The sequence below is a fragment of the Hippocampus comes genome, unplaced genomic scaffold (assembly GCF_001891065.2).
Source record: "Hippocampus comes isolate QL1 unplaced genomic scaffold, H_comes_QL1_v1.1 scaffold238, whole genome shotgun sequence".
NCBI classification, from domain to species: Eukaryota; Metazoa; Chordata; class Actinopteri; order Syngnathiformes; family Syngnathidae; genus Hippocampus; species Hippocampus comes.
Genome location: NW_017806177.1, coordinates 433,259 through 448,075, shown reverse-complemented (window position 1 = coordinate 448,075; position 14,817 = coordinate 433,259). Strand labels below are relative to the sequence as shown.

The following is a 14,817-nucleotide window of genomic DNA, read 5'->3' as shown; positions in this document are numbered from 1 at the left end:
TCTCGTTCGAATCCGATGTTGCATTTTGGAATAAAAGGCCTCTGAAATGGGAAAATATGACCTTCTTCCCGACAAGTTGGCCTGAACGCCCAACATGTTGACATTTTCGCCCGTTTTGAAAAAATTCCTAAAAATGGAACCTTCGTTATCCCGTGAGGGCTGTAGGTCAGGCGATACCTACAGCACTCCCACTATCCAACCCGACTACTTTCGTTCGAATCCGATGTTGCATTTGGGAATAAAAGGCATCTGAAATGGGAAAATAGGACCTTATTCCCGACAAGTTGGCCTGAACGCCCAACATGTTGACATTTTCGACCGTTTTGAAATAATTCCTAAAAATTGAACCTTCGTTATCCCGTGAGGGCTGTAGGTCAGAGGGTAACTACAGCACTCCGGCTATCCAACCCGACCACTCTCGTTCGAATCCGATGTTGCATTTGGGAATAAAAGGCATCTGAAATGGGAAAATAGGACCTTATTCCCGACAAGTTGGCCTGAACGCCTAACATGTTGACATTTTCGACCATTTTGAAAAAATTCCTAAAAATTGAACCTTCGTTATCCCGTGAGGGTGGTCGGGTTGGATAGCCGGGGTGCTGTAGTTATTGCCTTACGGGATAACTCGGTTTCAATTTTCAGGAATTTTAGGAAGTTCCGACATGTCGGAAGTTCCGACATGTTGGCCTGAACGCCTAACGTGTTGACCTTTTCGACTGTTTTGAAAAAATTGAAACCGAGTTATCCTGTAAGGCGATAACTACAGCACCCCGGCTATCCAACCCGACCACCCTCACGGGATAACGAAGGTTCAATTTTTAGGAATTTTTTCAAAATGGTCGAAAATGTCAACATGTTAGGCGTTCAGATCAACTTGTCGGGAATAACGTCATATTTTCCCTTTTCGGAGGCCTTTTACTCCACTATGCAACATTGGATCCGGACGAGGGTGGTCCTGATGGATAGCTGGAGTGCTGTAATTATCCCCAGACCAAGAGCCTTTACGGGATAACTCGGTTTCAATTTTTAAAGAATTTTTCAAAACGGTCGGAAAGGTCAACATGTTAGGCATTCAGGCCAACATGTCGGAACCCAGGTCATATTTTCAATTTTCAGAGGCCTTTTATTCTACAATGCAACATCGGATTTGAACGAAGGTGATCGGGTTGGATAGCCGGAGTGCTGTAGTTATCGCCTACAAATATTTAAAACAAAAACTGTTAGCAGAGTTGCTTCACAGCACGTGCAGATTGGCATCTTTCTGCCTAACATCCAAGAATGACACGTTGAGTGAGGTGTTTCCTTCAGCCATGTACTGTATCGGCGTGTTTTATTGAACAGGTGGAGAGAAGAAGAAAAAGAAAAGGCGTGTCCCTTTTATAGGGCCGACTACGTCACTCACCACGAACAAAAGTAGGGTTGTATTGCCCTCTACTGGCTCAGTCGTAAAATGCAATCATATAATCTTAAAAACTAAAGTTAAAAGAGCCGTTTGAGAGCCAAAAGGAGCCGGCTCTTTTCACTGAGCCGATCCAAATGACCCGGATCACCGAAAAGAGCCGGAAATCCCATCACTCGTGAGCCGCTGTGAGCTGTTCACAAGCAGTGTGTGGTCGTGATGGCAAAATGAAGCCCCGCGGGGAAATACTTCACATACACGTCCGGTGTGACAAGAACCATTTCCTCGACTACGTCATCACGTGGACTGAAAAGGTTGGCCTATGAAAATGGGATGCGTATGGAGAGGATGGTGAGTCACATTTAACCATACTTTTGTGGAAAACGTTGACAAACACCATTATTCCTTTTCTCATACAGGTGGAGATCGAAGAATGCTACAAATGTCTCATTTTCAGAAAAATATAACCATGTGTGCCATTGTACTCTTTATTGACCAGAAATAAAGGGATCATGACCCATGTGTTTGTTGTCAAGCATAATGACAGAAAAAAAGCAACGAACCAAGTGGACAATAAGAAGATATTTATTAAATATAAATTTAAAATGACTTGTGAGCCAGACAGATGGCCTTGATGGAGGAAAGAAGAATCACAACGTCGCAAAAGGAGCTGATTGGTGACCGGCGATGGATTACATGCGGAGCAAATGTGTTTCGATTTGCCCTCCCCGCACATGGAAAGAATGCATTTCAGCAGTTACTTACAGTATGAAAGCTATCACGCGAATGAAATAAATGATCACTTTGTACTTGCGCTATCCCTTCTTGGGTTCAACCATGTATCTTCGCCCATCCGTTTTTAAAAATCGCAAACAATTCATGACAAGGAAACACCAAAACAAAGGAGACACATAGTTTGCGTGGAAGGAGAAGATGGAACCAACAAGTGGAATGTTAAGCTGTGATCCTGCTGATGAGTTAGTGCTGTTCATTCCGAGCCCCTCACTGTGCTTCCTCTGCTTAAAGACAAACACACTTTTAACACAACTCAAAGAAATTAAGTACTCAGAGAGGCTCCACTCTGGAATACAATTTTAAAAAAGAAAAACAAAATCAACATGCTTGACACTTAAGTCTTTTTTTCGCCCTGTAATTAGTATTTTCTTATTTCATTTTTAAGAGACTATTTGTGAAGGAGGAAATACAAGGAACAGATAACGAGATGCGCGTTAGCCTACCGACTTCCAGACTTAAGTAAAGGGAGCATCGCAACATTTCACATTGCCAATACGTGACAGTGTGGTGGAGACGTCACCCATCAGGAGAGGGGTGTGTTTGCGTGTGTGAGACACGTGATCACAAGCAAGCAGGAGCAGCTTTCAGTCGAACGAGATGAGCTGCGCCTCCGCATTGCTGGGGACCACCTGGGGTTGGTGCTGATGCTGCTGCTGCTGTTGGGGCGGCTGCTGCTGCTGTGGTTGCTGCTGTGGTGGCGGCTGTGGTGCCTGTTGAGGGCCACTAGGGGGAGCCACCTAAAGCAGGCAGGCCAAAAAGGTAAACCAGAATGTATGCGTGTGTGTGTGTGTGTGTGTGTGTGTGTGTGTGTGTGTGTGTGTGTGTGTGTGTGTGTGTGTGTGTGTTTTAAACAACAGTGAGAAATAACTAACCTGTTGGTACATGGGCTGCTGGCCAGACATATACTGTTGTTGGACGGCCATATTGGGGTCTTGGCCTGGAAGTGCTGAAATCATGTTCTGCATGCTGTAGGGCGGGTAGCCCATGTAGCCCATGCCGTTGGTGGGGGTGGCCTGGGACATGGGGGGTAAGGTCTGGGCCTGCGACACCACATTCTGTGCAGGGGAGGGGGGAAGCAGACTTTGTATTTGTACCCTGGTTGTTCCAAATCATGACTAAAATACTGTATATTTATCTTGATTTCAAATCAAACAAGCTTGATTTTGGACTCTTTGGTAGCAGAGGCAGACCTGGTAGCCTTGCGTGGGTGTGGGCTGGTAGTTGGAGTAGGGTGTACTGGTGGCGGGTGGACCCTGACCAGGAGGAGGAGCTGGCTGACCGTTCGTGGCAGCAGGCTGATACATGTATGCATTCACCATACTGGGATCTAGACAAGCAAGAAAGAGAAAATGAAATTAAAAATAGATCAATCAACAAATTGAGCAGAAACTACTCAACTGGAGGTGAAAAGTGAGGCCTTGACTTACCTGTGGCAGCAGGCGGCATGGCCTGGTATTGTGGTGGTGGCGCGCCTTGGCCCGGCTGGTTCATGTAGAGGTTGTGCAGAGGGGAACCTTCCACCGAGTTAGCTGGACTGAAGGTGCCCGGGTAGGCGGGCGGCCCGCCAGGCTGGTACACCACCCCGCCTGCTACGTTTGGGGGCAAAGACTGCATCTGTCGAAGGATCACGGAGACGTTTAGATTTTCGTTTGATTAAATTAGATGGTTAAATTGAACAATTTGGTGATTAGATAGAAGACCTTTCATACTCTTTGATTCATGTGTCAGTCAACTTCAACTGGGAATGACTAACAGCATGAAGCAAAGGCGTTTGGCCTTTTATTTGGAGAATTGCACACATGTGAGTTGAGACTTCTTTTCATGACCACAAAGTGAAATGACTTTCTTGACAGTGAAGAGTCTATGAACAGGCACTGAGGAATATGAACCGAGGTGGGCCTCCTGTAAAATGATGCTGGGATTTGTGTTTGTGAATATGTGTGAATATGTGTGTGTGTGTGTGTGTGTGAATATGTGTGTGTGTGTGTGTGTGTGTGCGTGTGTGTGTGTGTGTGTGTGTGTGTGTGCGCACCTGTGCGTAGGGCAGAGAGAAGGCAGGCATCTGAGCTCTCATCTGAATGGTGTGCTTCTGCTGCTCCAGACGCATCTGGCGCTCCTTCTCCTGCTCCTGCAGGCGCTGGATGGCCAGCTGCCGCTGCATCTCCAAGTACTCCTACAACCCACAAATAAAACACTTGTTAGAGCAGGGACAGCTTTACATCATGCGCGTCATGCTGGGAGGTCCACAAGTACTTGAACAGTGACAGAGTTTTTAGAATTTTGCCTTCATAAACCGGGAGTCATTTTCACCCGTAATTTAACTTATTCATTCCCGAAGGCATTTTTAAAAAATCTTTTCAAGAGTTCAGACAGACATTCAAACGAAAGTATTTATTTATAAATTTTTCCCCCACGTGGGTTAACTGGAGGGTCTGAAAACGGCCGGCCGGCACTGAATGAGTTAAGAGGTTTCAGAAAAATAACTCCCATTGAATGTATGTTACACATACAGCACATTTGACAATAAAGTTGGATTCAATTAAATTACCGGGTGGTAAAAATTATATGGACAAGTGATCTAAAACAGCCATTCCGAATAACAGAACATAAGTCCAAAGTGCGGAGCCTGTGGATGTCAAAAAATTCTGACCTTCCTCCCAAGAGAGTCTTTGCTGATGTCATATTTGAACACGGCATACAGTGAAACTCCTCTAGAACGAAACCTACATGGGCGAAAATACCCCCTTATGTGAAAAAATCTTCATGCATTAAAGCAATTCCCATTCTCCTGTCCCCCATACGACGAACACCCCCCTGTTGCGTTATACAAAATCATTTGCTCTGCTCCAGCCTCGCGAAAACATTCACTACAACAAAGTCTTATCCAACAGCGACCTCTACTGCTTCGTTTGAAAAAACGCAACAGCAACCACCACACTGGTTTACATAGTGAACGATGTTTCCTGGACTCAACATACTCATAGCTGCTCTGCCGTTGGCTTACCGAGCATCATCTTGGCCTCCGATTGGCCAAGAGGGACCTCACTGTCTATGTGTGTAGATACTGAAGCTAGATCCTTAGCATCCGATTAGCTGCTCAGAGTAAATTGCTTATGGCTCGACGGACATTCAAATAAACTAACGTTTTCTCGAATGCTTTACTTGTGATCATGCTAAAAACAGCCATGGGACGCTTCGTAGTCCTCGATGGCCTTAGTTAGCCCTCGAAGGCTAAAAACCTTACGCTAACTGGAGCGCTAATGAGAGCGAACCGCTCCAGTTAGCGTAAGGTTTTTAGCCTTCGAGAGCTAACTATGGCCATCGAGGACTACGAAGCGTCCCGCGTCCCGTGGCTGGCTTAAAAGTTCATTGCATGTCAGGAAGTATTTGTTATTGTTAGATTCAGACGAGGATGGACGTTGCATTGCTAAAATGGCTACAAAACGGACCTTTTGATGTCAAGCAGCTAAGACAAGAAGAGCTCTGATGCCGGAAGAGAGGGTAAAAGTGATCAAAATGAAAGACGGAGCAAGCAAAATAAAAGACAATATCCAAGAAATTGATGTAAGTGAAAGTGAATGCTGATTGTAAATTTCGTAATTCCTTTCCCTTTTTTTCTTTCTATACTGACAATATGAAGTGTCAAATAAGTGTGTGCTCATACTTATGCACTATAGGAATAAAAATAGAGTACACATACGTTTGTGTGTGCGTGTACACATACGTTTGTGTGCGTGTGTGTGTGCTTACATCTGAGATCAAATTTGCTACAGTGAAAAACCCCCTGTTGTGAAAAATTTCTTGCTGCAAACATGATTTCGTTGTAGAGGAGTTTCACTGTCGTATCAACCCACTTGTAAATGATATTCATTTATAGATAAGTTGAATATATAGTGACTTTCAATGAACAATGATTAGTTGTAATATTGTGTTGCGCTAAGTTAAAATGCTTTTTCTAATAACTGTATTGAAATATCACCTTTAAAACACGATTACAAAGTACCTTGAAAAAATTTACATAAACATGAGGCGGTCCATTTTACCAAACTAGAACATTATAGAAAAAGCTTTATCAGGAGTTCAAATAAAAAAATAAAAAAAAAACAGTGACACTCACAATGTTCAGATCAATTAAACTGAGTAGATTTTAAGGATTGGTGGGGGAACAGTCGAATGTCTTGGGAGGGCAATTTTATGTTGTCTGTGGTTGTAAACTATGCTGTCATCATATCAATTTCCACTCTGTATAATCAAACTATAAAATATATCAGTGTACTTTTTGAATTGAATGACTGAAATCAATAACGTTCCAGAATATTGAAATGTATGAAGATGCATCCCCCCCCCACCCTTCCATTCACCAATTTTTTTGAGTGTAGTTGAACATTTACACTTGTGTGAATTGTTCGGATATTTTTGAGCTCCTGACCATAGAGGCAGCTTGCATAAAAGCTTTAAGTATACTCTTGTACCACATGTTTCAAATCCACTGTCTCAGTGTCCAATATATGATGAGCTCCAGTACCTGCTTCTTCTGCCGCATGATCTCCAGTTTTTGCGCCAGCTGTATCTGCCTTTGCCTCTCTGCCTCCTCGGCGGCGCGGCGCAGTTTCTCCCTATGCTCGTCCCGAAGCGCGTTGAGGGCCGCCCGGGCATCGCGCACCTGAGCCAGCTTGTCTTGCAGCCCTTCATAGTACACTGCCAGCAGAGCAGATTATTTAAAGACAAGAACAAGGCACAGGAAGAAAAAACAAACAAACAAACAAACCACTATCACTCACGTCGTTTTTCATCAAGCTGGTTGAGGATGTCCAGGAGCTGCGGGTGCATGTTGTTGATGGACTGGAAGAGGGACAGGACGGCACTGTCGTTGGTGATGCTGCGCCCGCGCATGTGGTTGCTCTTCATTCGGTTCAGGAAGGTGGTCACGGCGTTCTGCAGGGCCTTCAGGAACTGCTCGTGGTTCTCCTCCGACTCACCGTTCTGGTACTGTTGCTGGAGAATGCCACATTGGGGAAGGCAAATTCCATGTCACATCAGTCAAGTCAGCCAATTAGATACAGTGTGTCTGGACATGCATTGGCAGAGTTTCATGTCTTCCGCATTTTGCTTTGTGGCCACCTTACTACAAAATGGATTTAATGAATTGTTTTCTTTAAAATTCTACACACAAGACACCATCTTGAAACTTATGATCAACACTTCCAACACAGAAAGAAACTAAACATTTGTTTTATTTTTGATTGTGTTTGGAGTTTGCAGTAGTGTAACATTGTGGTTTCATCATTTTCAAAGGGACAGCAAATACCTCAACAATCATGAATATTCAATATGTTTGAAAAATTAACAATGTCATTTTTTTGTGGCGAGTGGGAAAGGGGGGGTTACATGCCAACTCCACACAGAAAGGCTGAATCAAACCTCAGACCTCTGCAGTGTTGAGGTGGCCATGCTAAGCAGTCGACCACAGTGCCATCCCAAATTATGAATACTTGGTTTTTATTTGTTTCTATGGTGATCCAACAAAATATTGCTTTAGGTGTAATCGGTCAGCGGCGCAAAAAAAAAAAAAGGATTGGGAAGTTGGGGGCACTGCTGTAACCCGTCCCAGCCAAAGACCTAAGCATACCTCTACAATGCTGACGGGCTGCACAGCCACGTGAGCTTCTACAGGCTGGTTGGCTGGCACGCTGAGGGGAGCGCTGACGGGAACGCTGACTGGTGGCGGCGGTTCGGCCAGTGACACGGGAGCTGGGGCAGAGGGCGTGGGACTCTTGCGGGCCTCCTCCTGCTTCTTCTCCCAGTACGTTCTGTTGAGGTAGCGGGCCAGCTAAAACGAGGCCACGCAGTCAGCGTCAAGAGAAAATAGGATGCATGTATTTTCAAACACGAATACATAAAAGATAATGCTAAGGAATAAATGGCTTTTATGAACTAGAATTCAGCCACAGTAGTACAGTAGTGTGTGTTTGTTGTGAGTTTCAAGGGTGAGGCCTAGTGAGTGACATCAGGAGCTCCGACTCCAGTCCCGGTTAGGGATCATAAAGTCCTCCCTCTGAGATAACATTTTTATATGAATACCAGTCACTCATCTTTGAGAACTGATAACTCTAGTACTTTTGATGTATATAATGTCATTCAACGCAATGTCAACTATTTGTGAACAAAGACCTTTCTTTGCCGATGCAGGTGATGATTTGCCAATGTGTCAAATTGCCACACTATAGCGCCAACTATTGCCAAGGAGGACTTACTTGATGTCAGATTTTTTTGGACCTTGAGTATCGTGGCTGGTATCAGCAGCCTGCAGATGTATGTTAGCTTAAAGCAGCTTCTCAAATAGTGGGGGGCGCGTTTGACCTCGGGGAACATGCTTTTTTATTTGGATTTTTTTACTGTCCTACAATAAAGTGCATGTGCACCTCCACTACATTGGGGGCAGTGACGCTAATTGGCAGAGTATGCGCAGGGAGCATTCGCTCTGTGTTTTGTTTGCACTGATGATGCGCGGTTTGCACACAGCATGAGTATGTAGTGCAGACACGAAGTCGACGGGTGGAGAGAGATGGAGAAAAGAGAAGGTCTCCCGAAAGCTCAGACGAGGAAATGTGACGAAGCGTATGTCGCGCTTGGCCTCACTGTGACTACGGTGGTAGACGTGGACAGAAAATAATTGAGAAGCACTGACTTAAAGTAAGGCCTGTATTCGCTTTATATCGATACCTGGTAGCGGTACTCGCCATCCATACTTTTAACAATTTTTAAGAATCCACGGGAACCCTGCTTTGGCTCATTAGGGCTCAAAATACATTTGTGAGTTAACATTTTTGCTCCCGACCTAAAGCAAGACAAATATAATAATAATAATAATAATAAAATGGACTCAGTGATAGCTATCAAAATGGCAATATCAAAATAAAAATAGGATTAAAATGTGTAACTTACCTCGGGGTCAACTTCTTCGGCTGACGGAGCAGATGAATTCTACATTGTAGAAAGCCAGTAAACAAATGCATCACGATGATGATGATGAAAGATATCGGCGTGCATCTTACCACAGGGGACGTGTAGAGGGTGCTGACTGGGGGTGCCGAGGAGGTGACCGGGGTGGGGTCTGTCTTCGGATACACGGAGTACGAGTTCTTCTGCAAGTGCATTTGGTCCTTTTTAAACATTTCTCAATAATCAGGCAGAGGAAACTTCAATTACTTGTGTGGTCATGCGTCCTACCATTCGCTCTTTTTCCTCTGCCTCACTTTGGGAGAGAGCAATGGCCAGCTGTAGCTCTTCCTCCTCCTGCAGCGCCGCCTCATCTCTTTTTGGAGGCATCTGGACAATGAATAAATAAAGTTTAGATTATACATCAAGCAGTACAATTCACTTGTGTGCCGCGCATTTACTGTTTACTGCTAACTTGAGGTGTTCATCGACTATGAGCATTTACTTGTGACTGCTGGGAGAGCGGGCTGGTGAGATACTCCGGAGGCAACTCGGCAGCGCTGGTCGACGCCGGTTTGAGCTCGGCTTTCCTCAGTGAAGGAGAGGAAGGGTGGCTGGTGAGGGGAGGGGTTTGGGGAGGACAAACAAACAATCTTAAGAATAAATTCAGAATACGCACGACACTGGCAACAACATCCAAAAGTTTGTGGAACAACAGCTCACATGACACACACAAACAGCATGCAATAAAATCTTGTAAAGGAGCGAATAAAAATCTACCTTCAGAGCTCCAGACTAACATTTTTACTAGCTCAGTGGCCCTTACCTGAAAACTTTGGGGTCCACACAGTAAATCGAGTTATGTCAATTTCCTGCCTTTGCCGTTTTCTAGGGAAAATAAAGGCTTATTCTATTTTATTCCCAAGTGTTGTTGCTCTACCATGTGGCAAAGTTTGTATTTTAAAACAAAACACTCTCTCTCTCACACACACACACACTATAGACTTGTCATATCCAGGTGAATAATCTCTGACAGCAACTACAACTGACTTTTGAGACAGCTTCTGGAATAGATCAATTTAGATTTGTTCAGTTTACCTTTTTTTTTGTTGAGGCCTGCACGTTTATCTTGATAGCATGCTCAAATATTCAAATAGCCAAAGAAAAATTCAATACTCGGGGGTTTGCCGGTTTAGCCTAAGATCTGATTGCACAGTAGTCTAGCTACACTAACGCAGCACAGAAGTCATCATTACAGTAAATACTATATCATTGGTGTGTGTCCATTTTTGTTTACGTTAATGGGAGATCGCATTACCATAAACAAAATGACGGACAAACGGACATATGCATTTTTCACAGGACAGCGACGATATGTACAAAAGAATGTTCAAGTAATCCAGATACTCACTTGTTCAGCTGCTCAAAGCAGGGCTCACACACACGGACCTCCTTTTCTATTCCAAACTTGGGGATGGTGGAATACTTTGAGGAACACTTGCCGCAGAAAATCTGCCCGCATGCTCGACAGTGGTGCTTTGAAAAGGAAACGGCAACGCAATCTGGGTCATGCTCGGCACGTGGGCCATAGAAATATTGCTCTGATCACATACGGCGGCTGAAAAAACTGTGGGGAAGTCCACATGTCCGATTTACAAGCACGCTCCGCCTACCTTTCTTGTCATCACTCCAAACTGGACTCTGCACCGGTGGCATTCCTCCGCATCAACCCAGTCTGGGGCCTGAATGAACAAAAATACACATGCAGCATGTTACGTCTGATATAGAAGCACAACACAAAATGGAGCTTTGTGCACTCTTTTACAATACCAAGAGTGCCTACAGTGGCACTTTAACTTAATAGTTTGGAGTCGGGCTATGAGCATGTTTGTAACCCATTTTACTTTTAAACTTTTGTACAGTGCTGTATATACAGTGTCATAAATATGACCCAAACGAAATTGAATCTTACTCGTTCTGCTGCAAACATTGCATCACTCTCCTTAAACTCAGGGAACACATGACCTGTGAATGAAAACGCTCATTACACATGAATCAAAAGCCGACATTCCATTGTGATAGCCACATGACCTGCTTGCCACAATGCTGAGAAAGGCCTCACAGAATTAACTGATGTCATTTTAAACACAACATTAAGTGGTTGAAATAACAGAAGGACAGACACTGACACGGGAACTTGCCTTCCACTTTCATGATCTGATAGGTGTCTTGCACCACTTTGTATTTGGGCTCATTGCGGAAGGCGTGGGCCCAGGCTTGGATCAAGTAAAGGATTTTGTTACGGACATTTGGCTCCGTCTGTTTCTGGTGAAAGGAAAATTACATATGAAAAAAAAAACCAAACATTTAAGCACAATGATTCAGCACTAAAACGGTCATCTGCTCAGTATAAAAATATGCAATACAATCCATTTGTCAAATCAATTTCAAGCCCTTAATCACAAAAGCATCTCAAACAAATCCACAGATGAAAAATATTAGCGAGATCCCCTCCACAAGGGCAAATAACATTTTGCTGACCAGCACAAAATGACAAACACAAATATCATATGATTTCTACCGTATATTTTATGTGTCGTGCTTTCAAAGGCTGACGATTTCTGCTTTATTTTAGTTGCATGAAGTGCTGTCACACTGCTGTCTTTATTACTTGCATGAAGGTTTATGATGCTATGGTTACCAATAGTGATGACATTGTTATTTTATGGTAATGCGCCTGAGCTGTTTATATACACACAGGCTAATGTAAATATGCTGGGTCATGTGACGACAATAGCAGTACATCAAATATTTGCCATCTTACAATGAGATGTTTCCAAGTTAGGAGGAGTTTTGAGCTCAGCTTCAGACAGAAGGTGGTTGTGCTCACACACATCTGATGGCAATTCAAATCCATGGACACGTTTTATATTCTGGAATTATACATCACCTTGATTAGATCCTTCAGCTCTTCCATGGTTTGTTTACTTGCCACCTCATCGTGAACAGTCTGCCCACAGTTTTTAACCACAGACTCAAGGACCTGAAGAGGAAGTCACTGTTATGCCATTGCCAGTCACATAACACGATGTATGAAAACATGATGCTGCGATACTCATTTAAGCATTTTACCTCAAGTGCATAGAGGGCCACATGTGGATTTTTATCATTCAGCTTTTTCTTTATAGCACCAATTGCATATTTCGCCCTGATGGGAAAGAAACAAATTCATTTGGAAAAAAAAAAAAACACTGAAGAAGACAATAATTCGAGACAGTTCGAGTGACTCACTGAGTGTCTCCTTGTCGAATGAGATCGCAGATTTGCAGGATGGATTCCCAGTCGGTCTCTAGCAATAGCTGACTGGTGGCCTTATCTGGAAAGTATTTCATATTTGTCACCATCAATAATTATTGTTTTTTTTAATATTTAAAATAAGGACCCAAAGAAAAAAGGGTGAATTTAGCTATCTTTACTTTAATGTATTAATCCTTGAATTGTGCTTGCGTGAATGTCTTTGTTGGCTCAGCAGACAAGGTTCACAAAAACAGTTGTTGTGCAATTAAAACCTGTTTTTGTGCTCTATGTTTGTTCTTAGGTACATTGCGACTGTGTCCAAACTCAAACTGGGGGGTTGCTTCTTGATTTTTCGCAATCAATATTATTTTGAGCATAACTTCTAGTCACATTGATCAAGTGTCTACCACAGGATATATTCACACTGAATTATTGCCCAGCCTTGCATTTGAAGAACACTTATACCTACTAAACATACAAAAATGCGATTTTTATTTTGATCAGAATGGTGGCACTTGGGGAGCCAAATATTGTTTTCGGTGGAGATTGCGAAGCACTGTATTGCTGGACAATCAGATCCAGAAGAAGAGATTGACAAAAGAGGAATTCAGTGAACAAAAATATTCAAGTTATTTAAAGTGGTTGTAACGCCGTTTGCTGAACACAAGGCTCAGGCTAAAGTCTGTACAAACAAGACAAGTGTTACGATTTAACAAATTATATTGTTCACAGCTTGGTCGTCATGTTGACGTTGCTTTATTTTCAAAAGGATGCGAATGATGTGTATGTTCAGGTGCTTGGTTACAAAATGACTGGCTGTTTAGCTTGTTGCTCGCACAACTGACGTGAATAAAAGAGATGGCAACATTCTTTTCGAACATTAATTTACAAATTCTTGGATTGTATCGCCTGTTGTGAATATTAGCGAGCTAATCTGGGCCTGAGTCATCGGCGGCCAATTTTGTTAGCAGCAGGCTAAAATTAGCTTGGCCTCAGCGCCACAGCCCCAGCTCGTAACAACGCACTTTTGGAAAAACACCGCACTTTAACAACACCGAGTTGACAAGTAACGACCGATTCTCTCGGTGACTTACCCAGAAGCCTCTCGAATGTACCTCCGCCTTTCCCCATTGTTGACCGAAAGTCTTCAAGTCTCTGTCGAGGTGTGTGTGTGTTTTCCCCACTCGGCGTCCGCTGTTATGTTGTTCACCTTTTTAGCGTAGTGGCTAACCGCTAGCGCCAAATAGCCACGGAACACAACGCACAGCTGTGCACTGGTTCCAACTTCTCACTTCCGGTGAACAAACGTCAGCCTGCCGAACGGGGCCGCGCCCTCTAGCGGATATCCAGAACACGGCAATATTGTCCAAAGAGTGCCTGCGACTGAAATATAAACAAACAATAACATACAGAACACCATGTACCTTATTCTGAGACCCCAGACCTAACAGGAATTGTGACTTTTTTCAGGTTTTAATTTGGTGAGATGTTTATAAATAAATCAATGGCTTTCTAACTTTTGAGATCAAATAACACGGAAAAAAAATACCGGTACTTAGCTTTCCAAGTAACACCACCACGACCAGAATTATAAGATAGTGGGGTAGAATGCATAAGTGTTGAGGCAGAGGTTTTATTCCTGAACATTATGCACAGTTTAAACATTAACACTGAATTTAAATATACGGAAAAATAAAATATACTGCACTTAAGAGTTAAATAAAAAAATGGACATGGTGAAAAACAAACATCTCTTGGACATTAAATGTAAATGTACTTAACTTGCTAGTTTGGTGTCACTTGATGAAACTGGTGTCTGGTGGATAATTTCAGGAAAAGTGGGGTTAAAAAATAAAACTATTGAAAGTAAAGTAAAATACTGCTTCGAAATCATATTCTATGCCTTAATTTAGTATGGCACTACTTATTCTGTGTAGCTCTCATGTAAACCCTGCCTTGATCAGTTATTCATCCCACCCCCAGCCTCAATGCCCATTGTCATTTAAAATATGGTTCGATTGTACAGTAGCCGCTTTACTGTGCTCAACAGTGAGTCTCAATCAGCTTTGTCCAGGCTGACGTCGGTCATGGATGAGTCACTACCTGGCACCCGAATCACTAGCGCTCATTGTTATCGTGGTGCATCATCAACTTGTCTTGTATTAATAAATCCAGCTCCTGTTATGGAAATACAAAATGAGCATTTTGGTTTGAACCGCAGAATATATTATTGTGTAAATAAGATGGGATATTTTGGTTCTTTCTGTATTGGGTGGAGGATGGCAGAGATGACATTGCAAGCAGACACTCATTGTTCTGTTGTTCTACTGTGCCAGGGCCAAAGCCACTGAGCTGCTTATGTGAAATGAACAAGACAAATGTATGTT

General features: G+C 43.1%; 1 protein-coding gene across 2 annotated transcripts; it reads right to left on the bottom strand.

The window, feature by feature from the left end:
- Positions 1-1,966: 1,966 nt before the first annotated feature.
- Positions 1,967-13,722, bottom strand: hgs (hepatocyte growth factor-regulated tyrosine kinase substrate). Of its 2 annotated transcripts, none has more exons than XM_019897356.1 (20): positions 13,525-13,722; positions 12,425-12,509; positions 12,266-12,341; positions 12,084-12,176; positions 11,335-11,458; positions 11,106-11,158; positions 10,807-10,875; positions 10,545-10,669; positions 9,639-9,747; positions 9,425-9,523; positions 9,250-9,339; positions 9,140-9,178; positions 7,824-8,024; positions 6,976-7,189; positions 6,720-6,892; positions 4,227-4,367; positions 3,622-3,808; positions 3,385-3,521; positions 3,067-3,249; positions 1,967-2,931 (listed from the first exon to the last, which is right to left on the bottom strand). In XM_019897356.1, exons 1-20 carry the CDS (start codon positions 13,559-13,561, stop codon positions 2,779-2,781), a joined length of 2,388 nt encoding a protein of 795 aa, XP_019752915.1. In that variant the 5' UTR covers positions 13,562-13,722; the 3' UTR covers positions 1,967-2,778. The 2 variants fall into 2 exon arrangements, with proteins under 2 accessions (XP_019752915.1, XP_019752916.1); XM_019897357.1 differs by having other exon boundaries at positions 11,335-11,452.
- Between the last annotated feature and the right edge of the window lie 1,095 nt (positions 13,723-14,817).